Genomic DNA, 17683 nt, shown 5'->3' with positions numbered 1-17683 from the left:
TGTGGGGGGGTTTATATACTTTTTTGGATGTTATCATGCTGATAATCAAATTGCCCCAATAACTCTGTTTTACAGTTCGTCACTTTTTTAAGTTAAAATCAAAGGTCAGCCAGCCGCTATAATGCCAAAACAGTATTTTTTCCACAAACACTGATTTTATTTTATTCCTTCCATACATTGTCCATTTTCCCCCTCATCGACTAATGCTGGTGCCATAAAGGCTCTGCTACATTTTATATGTGTCAATTCATTAATGAGGCGCACTGGCCCCATTACACTGTACGCTGCTTGCATCTCTGGGGAACAGGGGTAGCAGGGGAAAGCAGGCTTGCCAATGATTGCTCTGTTTTCCATAGTGCATAGCTTCCCTTTAATCATCTCCCTTTTTCAAAGTTCGCCTGTCGTAGCCTTGGGCGAGTCACATGCACAAACTCAACGCCGCTTCATCAATATTCTGTCATTTTTTCCTCACCACGGGATCTTTGTGTGATACATTTTGCTCACTATGATAAAACATATTGCCTAACTGTGTAGTTACCATGGGACTGAGCAAATGGTTTGAGGCAAAAAGACTTAAAATGGGCCATGACAGTCCCGTTCAGTGACAGGATGTAAGTACAACATGAGCTACATCAATAAAGTCATTTATAAGGGAAATACTTGATCTTCATGTGTGTGTGTGTGTGTGTGTGCTTTATGTGCAGAATCCAGTATACACAAACCTAGATAAGGTTGGGCTTTAACAACACCTGTGTATTGACTTATGACTAATGAAGTCTTCAAATGCCCCTATGATCACAACGGATACCAGCATCATTTTGTAAGACATCCTTTTTTCTGTTGCTATTCACAATTTAATATAATCCACTTTACAAAGTGATCAAATCTGATAAATATAGCCTTAAAAGTCTAAAGATGTTGGTTTGTAATTATGCATCTTACACTTTTATTTTTGGAGACAGGTTTTTTTTCCCACAAGTTTTTCAAGGTACACAGAGATTCACTGTCACATTGAATTAAAGGCATGATGAATTGTTTCCTCTACAACACTTATGAAGTCTGTATAATGTTGAAAATAAAGTTATGCCTCCAGGGTGCTGCAGAAGCGAGCGCACAAATTCAGTTCAACTTTCAAAACTTAATTTTACAACATAGTAAGGCAGCGTGATAGCAAATCTGGTTTGACGCACTTATGCGATTGCATCAATGCAATGTACAGTATTAAATTAAGGCAGACGTTTTAAAATCGGTGTTTCGGCCGCAGTAATAAGTGATAAATATTCATTAGCTTTGTTTATTGCCCCCATATCTTCCCCACAATTTCTGTCAGGTATATAATTAAAATGGATCACACAGCATTTACACTATTGTGTGAATGCCAGGTTGCAAATCGAAACAAATGCAAAATAATAGCCAGATTTGTGTAACAATACAGTTTTACTTTACTTCGTGCATTCGCTCTAAGGAAGCAGCATAGTAACGGCGTGACAGCGCTGTCACCAGGAGACGCGCTGCTCTGGTTGAGGCTTTCTTGGGCTGTTCATGTCAAATCATGTTTTGGAATCCTGCTGTGGCAGATTTCTACCAGGACATAATCAGTTGTAATCAAGTTAAACGAGGAGGAAGTTAAAGAAAGTGCTGCAGCCTGCAGACTGATCCTTAAAAAATGGATTTATCATGAGCACGTGGCATGTAGCCCAGCAGTCTGTGGGGTGGGGTGATGATATGACATCACTCCAATGTCATATCAAGCCACATAGCTTGTAAGTGGTTGTGATGTTTTCTAACCATGATTTGCTTTTGGTGTACCATTTTCATTTGTGTTAGCACTGCAAGATTAACAGCGGAGTGATGTCTTTCTGATCTCATCTATTGTGAAGTCACAAAGGGGAAACATTGTTTGCTTTTGCCCTCTGTTGATGGATATTGATTGGATGAAAACAGCCCACATCTATATGCAGTCTGGTAGTTACCTGCTCCAAGCAACACTGCCAGTCACCTTTGAGGCAAATGTTTCCAGACAAGGACAAAGCAGACACAACGATGTGGAGACAACTGCTACTCGAAACATCATCGCAGAGGTCATTTGCTTGATGTGCTTTAGGCTAACCAATGTTATTTCTACTGAATCATTTTAATAATATGCTAAAAGTACTTTAAAGCCAGATGGCAAGCCTTGGTTGAAAGAATCTGCTGTTTATGAGTTGACTTGAACTGATGAGGAGGATTTTATGACATGTTGGACACCAGACTTAATAGTCATGTCTAGGGACTTATACCCACAGGGATTCAGTCCCCTGTGACTTGACACCATGACGGCTGATTTGTCAACAGCCTTACCACAAGAGACTGCATTAGTTCCTCAGTGTGACTGGGTAAAAAATCTAACTTGATCACAGTTGTGATGAACATGCAAAGTTATTCTTACTGTGGCCTTCCTCCTTGTGAGAAACTATTTGGTCTGTCCTCAAATTGGTCACTGGTCAGGGAAAGAGACTTGTGGCATGGCCAAGGACTTGGTATGAGCAGAACCGACTCCCTGACCCCTGTAATTGAGATGCAGGAAGAATACTGCATTCGTATCAAATGAAAAACTATTTTAACGCAGACAGGAGGAGCAGTTGCCAGGGAAAATAAGTTGATCGAGGAGTTGTCTGCCCCTTGTGGTTTAGTGGGAAGACCTGCTGTCGAGTCTATGATTAGATTTAACGTGCACTAATTTAGTACAGACTTGCAGCAGATGGATGTGTGCCGTGTCAAACAGTGACGACAACCCCAGATATATGCTTATGAAAAGGACTGGTTGTTAATTAAGCAAGATAGGTGCTTATTACAGAGAGAGGGAGGAAAGGAGATGTACCAGCTGACTGAAAAGCCAGGGGACACACTCTGCACAGGTCAGCTTGGGGAGCACTGCAAATGCAGTGTGTGTGCTGAGAGCAAAAGTTATGTAGTCTGGCCGCATATTTCTTTTTTACCGAAAGGCACATAGCACGTACAGACATCATTCTACGGCCAGATAAGAGCTTAGGGCACTTTGTGCCGTCACTGGGAGTGTGACTGCAACTTCAAAGCCAGCGACACGTCAGCTTTTGATCTGAGAATAGGCAAGGGCGTCTGAAAACCACTGGTCAAAGTATAGTTCACTCACATTTCTGTTCTGAGCTGAAAGATGGCACACAGCTGCCACACTGTTAGAGAGCCACGAGAACTTATGATCTGTCTGCCTGCACACTCAGCTGTGTGCACAGAAAAACAGCATGGGTGATAAATATTGTAAGAAACACTTTAAGTGTGTGCAAACACAAAGATTTTAAGCCCGTTAACACCGGAATCTTATATGCTCATATGGCTGATTTTTGGAAATAATTACTCTCTGTAAGCATTTCCTCATGTTTGTCCACGTGAGCTTGCCAACAGCTTTTTACAGCGAGTAAACACTGTATCGCATATCCGGGCTGTTTGGGCAGATTTCATTTGAGGTGAAAAAAGCAAGTTTAAAGGTGAGGTTATGTTTGGATCATAGCACGCTAAGCTGTGTGAGCTGTAATACATTACAGGCTACTTTCCATTGCTGTTGCTGAATTTATTTTCTGTGGTTTGGCGCTGTTAAAAAAAAAATCTCTGCTTATCTTTTCTTGTGGAAATAAGAGCTATAAAGAGACAAAAAAGAACTGGACAATTAAATAAATGCATGATTAACTGCATTGCACACACACACACACACACACAGTGCTCGTTAAAATTCAAAATAATTAAAATGAAAGCTTGGATAAAATGATTCAATACAGAAAGGATAGAGAAGACTGAGCTTATTCTGTGTATCAAAGTCGGAAGACACCAGAGGCTTTACCCACAAATCTCCTTTGAATGGGAGCTCTGTTGTAAGATCACAGGTCAGCTAGGCATGAAAGTTTCACTTACATTTAGAACTAAAGCAAGACAGAAAAAGACCAAAAAGAGTGGGGACCTTGCAGAGTCACAGCGAGTAGGCAGAGAGAGAGAACAACGCAGTGAAGAAATATATGGTTCATGACAGGAAACAGGGCAATGGGGTAAAAGAAGAAAAAAAATATGTCTGAGGAGGGAAGTGGAGAGTTGACAGTGGTGCTGCAGTGGTGCTGCATACATGATTAAGCTTCAAGGTAAATATAATTATATTTTTTTTTTGTTTAAGCTAAGGAGAAGATGTTTAAAAGATAAACCTGGTCATGCTCTTTACTTTATTATTGTCATCAAATTCATAAAAAAATCATAACCTACAAAAAGGTTATGAATATTGATCTTGAAGCCAAATCCTGATTTAGCTTATTCACTTGTGCAACGTAGCTCCATTGTATTTTTCGTTTGTTTGTTTCTATTTTAATTAAGACATATTACCTCCCCATACAATTGCACTGGGCAACATGTATCTTAAGAGCAATAAACAGGGCCCATTTGTTGTGGCTGTATATATACTGCATCCTGCGGGCGCAAGTACCCGTTCGTGCACCAAACGTGGATTAATCAGCCAATTTAAATTGTGCTCAGCAAATAAACTCCTGCTTGGGAAACATTTGTAACTTCCCGGTGCCCAGTTGCTGTAAGAAATTCATAAGCCTCTTTTAAAAGTTAAACTACATGCATTTACGTCTCCTGAGTAACCAGCAGGGGAGAGGATAAATGCCACATGCACAGCTGGGAAGTTGGGAAGTACTCAGAGAGTGAGGGACTAAGTAGCACCTGTTTGGTTTTGCGCCGTTCATGGAATTCATCAACAAGAAGCAATATGCATTAAATGTATTATGCATTTATTATGCACAACGTATTTATATATTCCAAATATATAAGCTGTCATGTCAGCTGTTACCGGTATATAATAATAAGCTTTACTACATTAATAATAACACTGCTGTATAGTTCACATTTGTGTATTTTTTTTGCCAAAGTTAAAGGATTTATCTTAATTCAATATTGGAATTAATAAACTGTTACAGTTGTTAAAGAAACATTTAAAGACATGCATTTGCACACTGTATCACTGGTAGATCAGTGAATAAAGATACAGCACTGTTCCTGTAAGTAATATATAATATAGATGATATGATGCATAAAACAGGACAAGAGCAAGGCTACGTACATCCCTGCAGGATTGGCCTCAAAGACCTTTATAGTGCCTATAAAGAATAGGAAATATATGCCTATATATCTATATATACCACTTTTTTTTTCAGTGCAGACAGTATATACACTGTATATTTAAAATTATAGAATACATAGCAAATATATATCATTGCAGGAGAAGATGGTTTAATGGGTTTTCAAATGGCTCATTTAGCTCTGTTTATTTAAATAATTATTTAAAATATTTTTAATGAAAATCAAGAGCTACGTTTCTGCGCTGATCTGTCATATTTAAACCATTTAGAAATTATTCAGAAGACATCATTCAGTGGAAAACATCTGTACAGTTAGCAGCGTTTGAAGATAAGTCTTTTTAGCAGCACTTCTAATATCTTAAGGTCCTTGTGTTGTCGGTGTTTTATATGGTCCTTAAATTTAGAAGTTATTGAAGTCCTGGGACTGAATAATAATCTAAAAGTGAATACAGCTTGCACTTCTATTGAGTAAATGCTTCTATCAACTCCCTCATCAGCCCTTATTATAGATTGTAGATATCTCACACTAATGCCACCTTTAGTGTCATTAGGAATTGGAGCAGCTATCACATAGCATGATAATAGTCATTTGTTAGGATGTCACTGAAAACAAATGCTATGTAATATCCTGATGTGAGGCGCCGGGGAGGTGCTGTGTCTGTGATCGTCATTGTGATTTTAATGAGAATGTCAGTGCTGTCAGTAATAGGTAGCAGATTATAAAAAGAATCGCATATCTCCGCTCTGCTTCCTCACATACCATGGGGACATGCGTTTCTTCTACACCGTCTTTTGTGTGTATGTGTCTGCGTGTGTGCGTTTTTTGTGTGTGTGTAATTTTGTCTTCCATTAGGCTTTCTGCTGACATCTGTTTGGATGTCATGTCTTCCATCTATGTTTGGCCACATGGAGCTGAACTTTGATGTTAAAGAAGCTTCATTAGCAAACATAATTAGTTTCAATTTGCAAGGTTATTTTGTCACTTTCATTTCCTCCCTGGATTTTTCGTCTACTCACTTTCATCTCACCAGATCTCAAAGACATACTGCCATCTAGTGGCCTTTGCAGTTGGTTGCATTTGAGGGTTATTTGTTGGAGTGGTAGTATTTGTTCATAGGCAACGTCCAGTTAGACGAGAGGCAGACTTTTCTCAGAGGCTTGTTTATAATTGTGTTAAGTTTGCAAAACCTTTCTCTTTTGCAAACTTAACACAGACTTTTTAGGGGGGTTTTTTTTTCAGTTCATGAATCTTTCAGATTTTTTAAATTCTGTTTCAAATAGGATAATAAATTAGCTGCTGCTTAAAATACCTTTTCACTTGCATCCACGTGAAATAATGGCCACACAATACTTGATAGAGGTATTAATCGAATGTTTTCATATGTGTCATTCCTAGTTCAGTTCCCACTTTCACAGGTTCTGTTTTTTGCCAGCAGATCCTGAGGAAAACTGTGAATCTCACTTGTTAGACTTAACTTAATGTATGAGGTTTAGTCAAACATTGCCAGTCAATCTCTTGTATTGAGTGTAGCCTCGACCCTCTGGGCAGTATCAGAGCTGCTCAAGTGCTTTGGCATCAGTGTGACAGGATTAACACATCAAAAGCAGTGTCAAGGCCTACAGCAGCGTCACACAGTCAGTACAGCACCTTTCATGTTCTGCTCAGGTTCTCTACAATTTCACGTAAGCCAACAGCAAGTCAGACGGAAAAAGATAATGGGGCCAACCTGCTGCTATCAGGCTTTCCCTCAGCTTCAGTGAAATATGTCAAATTCTGTGTGTTTGATGAAAGATTGGAGTTCAACAGGCTCAAGTCAGGAAACGATATCTGACTTTGTCACATGGCTGGGATGCAAAGGAGCATTTATGTCTGGCATTCAGTTTGAAATGATTGCTGCAAGCCTGCATAGTCTTCCTTTCCATGATGCAAACATTTGATAGTCAACAGAGAAGGAAAAATTAAACCCAAATCGTTTGGTACGAGTTCAAGTGCGAAGATGTCTTCCTGAGGTTTATAATCAGCTTGTTAAGGTGTGTTAGTGAGCAAAAGTGAAATGCTTCTCTACCTTTTTCACACGAGATGCATCCAGAGTAACAGTAAGCTTTATTCATCTCACTCAAATGCAAGTTTTCAACCTGCCATTTCTCATCCACTGTGTGTCAGAAATGTCTTAGTTTAATTTAGTGTTTGTATTTTCTCTCAAATGATTTTACAGCCACATACTGTTGTTAGTAACACTGTGGGATTTGGTTTTTTAATGACTAATCATGACTGTCAGTAATAGTAATGTTATAGGAGCTTTACCTTACAATATAAACCACCTTGAGGCAATTGTTGTTATGATTTGATGCTATAGAAATAAGAAATAGGAGCATTTGACATGTACTTTTTAGAAAAACAGCACATTGTCTTTTTCATATGTCATACATATATTAGGAGACATAATGCCTTATTGACTTCAATTTGTGTAATTACTTCAATCAGTTTGACTTTGTAGACATTTTCTCTTTAGCTGCTATTTTTTTATTACATTAACTCTGCAGAGTTTTTAGATACAAAAAGACTGTTTTGAAACATAATGAATAGCTTATAGCTGTTAATAAACGCCATATTAATGTGCAATAAAAATGTAATTCAGTAAATATTTCTGACCATCTATTCTTGTAGGTACTGCTGGACTCGTATTTTGTTTAATATTTGGGGCTGTGATGTGAGGAACTGAAGTGAAACTGATTTTTCTGTATTAATGTTACATTGTAAGCATATAAAAACATCAATAACATCCCTGAAACTGTATTTATGATATGTATCATCCTTGATTGGAAATCAGACTTCATGTACTTATACAGGAGGCTTTTTTCCTATCTCACAATGACCCCTGTCCTTGTGTAGGTGGTTGACATAAAAGAGAAACTAAAGGACTTCAAGAAATTTTGGTCCAACCTACCTGAGGCGATGTGTGTAGAAGACAGAGTGACCGCTGGAAATGCCAGCGAAGAGGAGTGCTGGAACGGACACACCAAGGGCAGGTAAGGGCAACAGAGCCTGAAGCTAATGCCAGCTAACACAAAAGGGTAGAAGTCCAAAGTCTGTTCAACCTGCTTCATATTAAGAAGTCTAAGCCTAGAATTAAGAGTCAGATTTTGTGCTTTCACCTGCTCTGCAAGAGCTTAGCATGCGTTTTGATTTGAACTAAAAGTAAGCTGTTGTCTTAAACATTATAAAAAAAACTTTTCTATGTGGTTTCAATTCATCTCGTGTAAAATATCATTTGCTTCCATGCGTTTTGAATTTGGTGGCATATTTGTGAAATTGTGTTTTTCTTCTTCTTCTTCTTTTGTTTTTAAATGTTCAACCAGCATCTAGATCCATCTGTTATTTTGGTTTCATTTTAAAAAGCTAACATTTGCATTAGGGCTCCAGATTCCCTGGCCGTTACTGATCTAACTGAGAAATCGATTTTTGCTTTTAATCGTTATATCAGCTATATGATTTTGAATATTTTAAACTTCTTTAATTGTTTTAATTGATATTCAATGCTATTTTCAGTGGTAGAAAAAAACAACATCAATTAAAGAAGTGAAATTTTGCCTCTTTCACCTCAGCAACATTTCAGACGTGTGTATTTTCCAGAGTGATCTGGACTTATGGAGAACAATTGCTGCTGTGTCAGATGATCTGTGGAATTCCATCACATGACGACCTGCCGCTTATTTATCGAGCAGGAGTGCATTCAGCTGACACGTTTTCCCGAGAGAAATATGTCAAAAGAATGTCAGAACATTACCCTACACGACTGGGTCAAATGTTCATTTTGCCAACATTGTTGTTACCTCAAAGAGCAATTCCCAAGTGCTGTACTGGACCCATGACTCAAAACATTTATGGAATTCGACCGTGTTTAGCCTGTCTCTGTTTTTGTTGAGTGAATGCTTCTGATGAGATTTCAGAGAAAGCAGTCTATAACAACTAAACAAAGTAAAGGTTTTCTTTGTTTAGCAACTAAACAGTATCAATGAAAACTGTTTTTTTTTTCTTTTCTTTTTCCATCAAGGTACTTTCCTGAGGTCCAAAAGGATGGCCTTACCAACCAGGTGAATAACCCTGAAGTGGGTGTTGACATCACACGCCCAGACACACTCATCCGTCAGCAGATCATGGCTCTGAGGGTGATGACTAACAAGCTGAAAAATGCCTACAATGGCAATGATATCTACTTTCAAGACTCAAGTAAGCCATTTGCCACTTCTGTCATACACACAAATAGAACAACTCACTACTAATAAGCTGTCTGCCTAACCCTAAGGCAAAGGTGATCAGCGTCAGTAAAACTGCAAGCAGAACTAAAGGTGCAAATAACAAAAATTGTATAATAATAATAATGATAATAATAATAATAATAATAATAATAATAATAATAATAATAATAATAATAATGATAATAAACAAAAACAACAACAAAAAAAACGTATCTTCTGCCAGGTTTATGAAATTTTGAGACGTCACACTGAGTGTGCAAAATCACGTTCTGTTTAACTGTACAAATGACACCATTGTCAAAGGAGCTTACAAAGAAAAGCATCTGGACTTCTTTAAGTTGCTTGAAGACGTTTCACCTCTCATCCGAGAAGCTTCTTCAGTTCTAAGGTCAAATGGTGGGGAGTCCCAGATTTAAACCTAGTGGGAGTATCCCCCCAAAGAGGGACAAAAGGACCCCCTGGTGATCCTCTAATCGCCTGAGCCAAGGTGTGAAAATGGGTGTGGGTCCCAATCAGCCAGAGTTTTGGGTGTGTTCATTGTGAAACCTGGCCCCACCTTATCATGCAAATTCCTGAGGTCAGATGACCCAGGATGTGAGGGGGTCCTTTTGTCCCTCTTTGGGGGGTTACTCCCACTAGGTTTAAATCTGGGACTCTCCACCATTTGACCTCAGAACTGAAGAAGCTTCTCGGATGAGAGGTGAAACGTCTTCAAGTAACTTAAAGAAGTCCAGACGCTTTTCTTTGTAAGCTCCTTTGACTACGATGACCTGGATGACTGAGAACCTTCACAGACAAATGACACAATTACACTAATAAACAAAAAGTAAAGAATCACAAGTAAATACTCACTGCTAAGTTCATTTTAGCCACTTGGGGGCAGTAGAAATAGGGAGACACATTTTTTAAACATCTTTGCAGATTTTTACTTAATGTCTACTTGATGAATAAAAGTTTAGCATTGAGTCTAATTTAAGAATTGTTTTAAGTCTCCCATAAGTTGATGAGAAATATATTTGAAGCTGAATGCTTGACTGTGTTAACCAGGCAGTGTCTGTTTATTATTTACTGTTTAGCATGCGTGTAGTGTGTATATATTAGCATATCTGAACAACACTGAGTTTGTGATACAATGTGCTGACCGTAAAATTAAGACAATTTAAGAGACTAAAGGAAAACAGAGAATGACACATTTCCCACCAGGTGGGTGATAATCATGTGATATTTAAACCCTTTAATTTATACATGAGAAAGTTCCACAGTGTCTGCTGGAGATTTTGAGCAATGTTACACTGCTATTGCAGTGCTGTGCTCATTCTGGCTTGTGTTACGGTATTGCAGGCGATGAAGGCAGTGGCTCAGGCAGTGGCAGCGGCTGCACAGAGGTCTGCCCCACATACATGGACGGTACGGCTGCGACTGAAATCCCCGTGGTGAGAGCCGACCGGAGCGGGCCTGTGGATAACTCTGCCCCGCTCTGTGCACCGTCTGTAGCACTGCCAACCATGCTGGCCCTTTCAGCCTTGGCACTTCAGCGACAGTGGAGATAATGCTAGAGGAACAGGCTAAACATGGACAGCAGGGGTTTGTTTTTTTTCCTTTTTTCCCCTTTTTTTTGCAGTTTTTTGTATTCAGGCAGATTGGAGCAGACAGCATTCAGACTGCCAGCTTCAAGGCAAGAAGAGTCTGCTCTGAAAAAGAGAGCAGTCAAGCATCATGAGTTCCCACTTTCCTAAAGATTGTGCAGTGCCATCCTTAGACTTGATATGTTTTGGCATCACTTCACCATCTAACAGCGATGCCACCCCTACTAACTCTGCTTCTGAGATTTTAGTAAAGGTATTATTGTAGGTCTTAATGTGGAAAAATATAACACGCACTTTGATTGTTTTGATTTTTTTTTATTGCAAAAAAAATAGTTTATTGTGTGTTGGAAAAAATGTTGAGAATGTGGTCATTTTATACACGTGTTATTTTTTTAAAGCAAAGGATCCTTTGATTTGATCTGAATGGAACATGTGGTTTTAACTGACACCTTATTCCATTGTCATGAACTTATGTGCCAACTATTCATTTCTGATGAGAAGCGTAATGCTGTCATGTTTATTTTTAGATCAAATGCAGCTTCTAAATTGTGTTTCACAATCATTTTAACTGTGTCATATGGAAAGATTGTAGTTAAACTATGTCATGGGTTGGTTATGCATCTGCACAGCTTTTAGCTATTCTCTTAAAAACCTTTCAGCAGCTGCATTGTGCTTAAAGTCACTGTTAGGGTTAAGATTGACATTTTATATACTAATTTGCCTTGCAGCAAATTCATTATGTGCAAAAATATTCTCATATCAAACTGGATCCTTAGGCTTCAAGAGTAGATAGCCTGGACAGATTTATTATGGAGCAGTTACTCACATTTAGAGAAGGTGCCGCTAATATATGGGTTATGCTGTCAAGGTAGATGCTGCCTCTGCAGCGTTGTGGTGTGCATGTCCTGGTATAAAATATATTTATACCATGTCAAATATTGTGATTGATAATATAATTAGTAAGTTAAGGGTTGCACAATGGGTCTCATGCAACCACTAAAATGCAAACTTGTCAGTAAAACTAATCAAATACAAAGAGGTGTTTAAGTGCTGCATACAAGTGTTCTTCTCACAGCACAGAGGAGGTCATGTGAAGTCACTGAAAAGCAGGATTATCTTCTTTAACTGTGTAAATGGACGTTTACCATTTTGCACTCGAAGACGATTACTATCAGTTCTTGGGCTGCTGTAACCTCGATGTTAATTTACAGTAACTGGGGCTTTTAGCATTTTCAAAAAATACTCTAGAAATATTTACAGGATTTTGAGATGATTCATTAATACTGTAAATGTTGTTTTCCCTCTTATTTTTAAGGTTCAGTAACCAAAGCATATTCTGTGTGTAAATGAACACTGTAGGACCAAAACTAAAATACTTTGTGACAGTATTAACAAGTTGAAATTACAAATTTAAAAAAAGAAAGAAAATTATATATACATAGACAGATAGATATATAGATCTATATCTATATACATCTATATATAATAGTTGCAAAAGGTTATGGAAATATTAGGAGAAGAAGCAGCAACAGCACATAGTGGTTACTGGAAATGTAAAGAAAGGGTCTCTAAATTTATCTGGAAAGCTTGAATGGTTGCGTCTGCAGCACAGACAGGCTTGAAGCCGGCCACAGTCACCTGTGAAATGAGAATCTGTGGAGACTGGACAGAGCTGAATGCTTCAGTGAAGTTCCTCACTAGAGCGTACTTACGGAGAATGTGAGAGGCCTGGCCGTGCTGAGGGGGGCGGACAAAACCAGCCTGTATGTACGTCCACTGTTCTCTGAGAGCCCGACAGGTTCATAACCAACAGGCCTGCTAAGCTTACATTTCCAAGGAATTAGCCTGTATTAAGTCCTTTGCGGCATATCACTGAATATTTGTTGAGCTTTTTCTTTATTTCATACGAGTCACTTTTTTAACCCACATTTATTTCAAGAATATAGAGGAAATATGTCAAAGTTTCATTTAAAAGGACCCATTATTCTACATTTTGATCTCATAAGATGCCCTTTTTATTGTTTTGTATCACTGAACCTTTAATATTTTTGCAATAAAATATTGAAAATGGATGTATGGTCAGACAAATTATGACTCACAAAAATGCTCAGTTTGGGTTTTTTGTTATCTCTTTGTTTGTTTTTCAGAATTAATGCATTGCTGTTTGATTTCAAAACTAATGAGGAAAGGTTTCTATGGGGTTTTAAAATAATTTCAAACTGAGGTTTGAAGAACTAGTTGAGCAAATATGCCTTACTGTTTTTGGTGCAATTAAGATGATTGCATTTTTGTTTTATTGCTGTTCTTGAGAATAAATTCTTATTTTAAAAAAACCCAAAAACAATTTGTAATCATATATGTTTTATATATATTGATGATTGAGATGGTAAATCAGGTTAAAACTGGTTAAAGTAGAAATGCATTTAATTGAAGACTGATTTAAGAGTGCGAGGTACTTGGTAGAACAATCGTGTGATTCATTTGCTAACATGAAATTAGATGCAACAGCTAAAAAACAACATGCTATTCAAAGAGAAGATTATTATTCTGCTCTTCTTCACAGTCGTGACAGCAGACAGGGTGCTCCATTACTATGAGGTATGTTTGAGCACTCAAGCGAATTTCAGAACAACAGGTGAAATCTAGGCTTCTTCTGTGTACTTTCTATTTGTGAAATCTGCTTTTATCAGAGGTTCAAAGCCTCTGTTTCTCCGCTGACGCAGGTAGAGCACAAAGATAAGGAGAAGTACCAGGAGACCGATGAAGATTCCTCCCAGAGTGGAGCCCAGCACAAAAACAGCCGGTCCTCCATCTGCATCTGTATAGATGAAACAGGAGATGGATTGCTGAAACCTTTGCAGTTGCAGGTTCATTGAATGTGAATGAAATCTGTAAATAAGAAGATATTTATTCCAACATAACAAAAAGAGGGGGTTTTTTTATGTTGATGAGCCAGCGCCATGGATTTGAAAGTGGTCGGCAGTGAGTTGATATTTGTTTTGAAACATGCAATGTTGCCCTGTTTTATTAGTGTTCACTGAAAGGCCACACGTGTCAGTGGCGTATATATAATTGAGAAATTTTGCCAAAAAACTATCCATTAAAACCATAATCTGTCATTTTCAGACTTTGGTCTTGAACCGATCATGTTGGCAGTCTAATTTAGAAAATTCTGTTTGTTTTTTTTCTTTAATAATTGTATGGGTTAGGTATGTCTACTCTTCATGCAAACCCAGGCCAACTCTTTGCTCCACGCACACTGTACACACTTGAGTGAAATCAATCTTTACTCTCACCAGTAAGAAATTACATCAATTTTCCAAAAATGTCCACCTATCCCACCGATCAAAGTTTTTCTTTCACTATTTGCTCACCATCCAGGGAAATGGCATAAGAATATCCCAGCTGCTCAGATGGAACATAGACTTCCTCATTAGTAATGGAAGGGAAGAAGGGAACCATGTTGTAGTCTCTGTTGTGTCCAATGGGGGCCATCTCATCTGGGAAAGTGGCGTTGGATGGAACAAACCTTCTCATCCATTCATCAAAAATAGCATCAGTGAAAGCATGGAGCACCTGCAAGGTACAAATGACAAATATCATTTTTATAAAAATGAAAACAAAGTGTGTCAGAGATTTTTTTTATCAGAGGAAACCATTGAATTAGGTTTTCACCAGAAAGATGGGGTCATTGGCTGCAGAGTGAGCCAACGAGCTGGTTCCATTGAGCATTGAGTGGACAAGATTGTGAAGGTTGTCAATGGTTTCGTCCAGTTCTCCATCAGGTTTGTCGTACCCTTCGAGAGCATTTCTGTGAGGTACAAACAACAGCATTAATTCATTTGTTCTGTGAAAGAGGTGGCATAAATGTAACATCATTAACAATGGTGAACACTCCACTTTTACCTAAAGCTAAAGGAGGAGTTGGTGAAATAGGGAGGGCTGTCAAAGTCCCGAATTCCAAGACAGCTTCTGACGTCAGTCATTGTAGGCAGAGTCCTGTTGCCTTGCCGGATCATCCCCCTCTGTATGAAACCTTCACTGGTTCCATTACAAAGGGTCACGAGACGATTGTAGTCGTCGAGACTGGAAATAAATTAGATACACGTAAAGAATTTAAATGTTTCACCAACATGTACCATGAACATTCGTTAATTGGTTACACATTTTTAATACAATTACTGACAATTGTTTCCCTCCAATCAGTATTTTCTTCTGACCTGTTACACACCACCCCCCATCTGGAGAACCTGGACTGGTTACTGATGAGGAAGGGGTTGTCTGGGTTTCTGCCTCCCAGCAGAGTGTCAGTACACACATCACACTCACTCTGCCCTGTGGCAAAGTTCCAATATGGGATTGCAAAATTCTCATTGCCAGTAAGTCTCTGCAGAAGAAAAGGAAACACTCGTGTTTCTATGAAAAAGTATTGCTAAATCAGCAACATGGCTCTATAGGGATGTTTTATAGGGCCAACTCTCTCTCGTTTATATTTTATATATATAATTTTTAGGTATACCATTTTTTTATTGTCTTTTTTTTAATGCAAGTTTAAAATGTCTTTGTGAAATATTGTAAGAATGATTTGTCTGTCAATTTTTCACCAAAATGTTAGTCATCAGTAAGCTTATTGAATATAACATGCAATAATCTGAGCTTTAAACAGATGTCCCTTTGACAGGTCATTTATGTTTCATCAGTGAATTTAAACAAGAATTGTGCACGCAATTTAAAAATCTGATGAGCCCAAATTTTAAAAAAAAATGCAAATTGTTGTGCAAAGGATACACTCCTCTACTCTCCACCACAAAAAATATAATATTTTAAGAGATGTTTAAAAAAATACAAAAATAATACAAAATTCCAAATACCTGGAGTTCTCTTTCCAAACTCAGGAGGTGATACCTGTGCCAAGTAATGAATGCTGGCCCTTTGTGTGAGAAATCAATGGCTTTGAAGGGACGACCTGGACCTGGAGGAAAATGAATTGTTTCATTAGCTCCTCTTTAGTCTCACAACAGTTCTGAGCTTAATAAACACTATATCTAATGCCTAAAAATATGAATTTTATAACAAACATATGAGAACGTAAAACAAAAAGTTAAGTAAAAGCATTCCTCTTATCAGTTTATATGTTACAGAATTTTTGTAGTTACAGTAAAAAAGGTCTATACTTGGAATTTGTCAGGCTTCATAAAATTTCATTAAAAAAGGGGGGGGATCTGCTTTGTAGGTATAGTATTTGTCTTATTTGATATTTTTTATTATTGTTATATTCCTGAAAAAAAACCCACACATTTAATGGTTGTAGTGGTTTTGTGTAAATATGACCTTGATGGTTTACCAAGCAGAGTGTCTCTAACAGAGTAGTAATGCTGCCAGACAAAGAAGTCATAAACGGAGATGTTGGCAATCTGTGGCTCGCTTCCATTTGGTCCGAGGAGTCCGAGCCAGTGCTGAGTGGCGATGACGTAGTCTGGGTGGATGCTGCTCTTGGCCAGTTCCAGAGCGTCCAGGAACTCTTGGAGCTCTTCAGGGGTCAAGGAGTGGATATTCTTCCGCACAACGGGAGCTTTCCTCTGGTCACAGTTTGGTCCGATCCAGCCAAACTTGCACTGGCCGCAATCATAACCTGCAAAGTTACCTGCAACATAAAGAGCAAATTAATTGTCAAATTGTGCACAAACATGTAGTCACAAAACACTGTACAACAAAATAATAAAACCTAAAAATGCAGTTTAAATGCAAAAGATAAAAACAGTTACTACTGCTAAGAATCTCAGAAGGCCTCATTAAATAAAAAGCAGACAACAGACAAGGTTTAACACAACCCTTTACCTAGTTAAATCTAAGTCTACTTTAACCATTTACGGATTTAACTTTTCTTATTTATCTAAATAAGCTGGTCAGCACCCACCAGTACATCTGCAAGTCTGATTGAAGAATTTGGTCGGCCACCTCTCTCTGTCATCAACATTCCTTAGTCTGTACGGTCCTCCCCAGGGTTTGGTGTCGACTCGAACAGCAGTGCAGCTTCCTCTTCCCGACAGTGAGCCACACACATTGGCAGGGTCTGAGCCCACAGCAGGGCAGCACTGCTTGGACAAAATCCCCTCCACTGTGCAGCACACTCGAGGAAACTGAGCCTCTGACAGGTCAGGGCCAAAGAGTAAACAAAGAAGACCAAGACCCAGAGCAATCATGATATATCACCTGTTTCTTTCAGTCAGCAGTGACAAATCAGTTTGTAGATCAAATCTCAGCTGTAATACGCTCAATTAGTTACCCCAGAAGAGTGTGGAATCTCACTCTGCTATGGTTCCTTGCTGTGTATCTTTGAATTAGATTCAGTGATAGGTTTAATATCTACAGAAACAACTCCTGCAGCTAAATCATGTTGTGTTCCAGTTGCCTCCATGCACATTAAGAAAGCCTCTGATTTCTGTTCTTGCTTTTGTAGAGGAGGATTAAGCCACTGGTCTTGTGATGATCACCTGACAGCAGAGCTGTGAGCCACACTAAGATCCTGATGAATTAACCAAGCAACTGCCTGAAGGAACTATTAAGGATATGTATAGAGACTTTATGCCAAAGGACTCCATTGTGATTTTTATTTGTTAGCTGTGGTTGAGTCATATTCAGCTATCCAAATAGAACAAAAATAGTTTTCAAATCAGTTCCCCAACTGCATGCCTAGTA

At 38.4% G+C, this 17683-nt stretch overlaps 2 protein-coding genes across 3 annotated transcripts in view; one reads left to right on the top strand and one right to left on the bottom strand.

The window, feature by feature from the left end:
* The window catches only part of gpc6b (glypican 6b), an 84756-nt gene extending 71500 nt beyond the window's left edge, over positions 1–13256 (top strand). For both annotated transcript variants that reach the window (XM_080903052.1, XM_080903051.1), the window contains 3 exons: positions 8032–8168; positions 9194–9369; positions 10740–13256. In XM_080903052.1, coding sequence (XP_080759178.1) covers positions 8032–8168; positions 9194–9369; positions 10740–10948 — 522 coding nt within the window. In that variant the 3' untranslated portion in view covers positions 10949–13256. The remainder of the gene's footprint in view (positions 1–8031; positions 8169–9193; positions 9370–10739) is intronic.
* A 134-nt stretch (positions 13257–13390) lies between these two features.
* Positions 13391–17399, bottom strand: dct (dopachrome tautomerase). The gene is made up of 8 exons (XM_080903053.1): positions 16902–17399; positions 16329–16628; positions 15856–15956; positions 15205–15371; positions 14891–15070; positions 14660–14795; positions 14359–14560; positions 13391–13802 (listed from the first exon to the last, which is right to left on the bottom strand). The coding sequence occupies exons 1-8, from the start codon at positions 17185–17187 to the stop codon at positions 13627–13629; spliced, it is 1548 nt and encodes a 515-aa protein (XP_080759179.1). The 5' UTR covers positions 17188–17399; the 3' UTR covers positions 13391–13626.
* Between the last annotated feature and the right edge of the window lie 284 nt (positions 17400–17683).

Source organism: Rhamphochromis sp. 'chilingali', assembly GCF_963969265.1.
Source record: "Rhamphochromis sp. 'chilingali' genome assembly, chromosome: 14".
In the NCBI taxonomy this organism is placed as follows: Eukaryota; Metazoa; Chordata; class Actinopteri; order Cichliformes; family Cichlidae; genus Rhamphochromis; species Rhamphochromis sp. 'chilingali'.
This window is presented reverse-complemented; position numbering and strand designations above follow the sequence as displayed.

Excerpts from the sequence above, each read along its gene's own strand:
- dct (XM_080903053.1), bottom strand. The coding sequence starts at position 17,187 with ATGATTGCTCTGGGTCTTGGTCTTCTTTGTTTACTCTTTGGCCCTGAC. Across the intron at positions 16,629-16,901 it reads TCAGACTTGCAGATGTACTG|GTAACTTTGCAGGTTATGAT; the intron begins GTGGGTGCTGAC and ends TTTATGTTGCAG. Across the intron at positions 13,803-14,358 it reads TTATGCCATTTCCCTGGATG|ATGCAGATGGAGGACCGGCT; the intron begins GTGAGCAAATAG and ends TCATCTATACAG.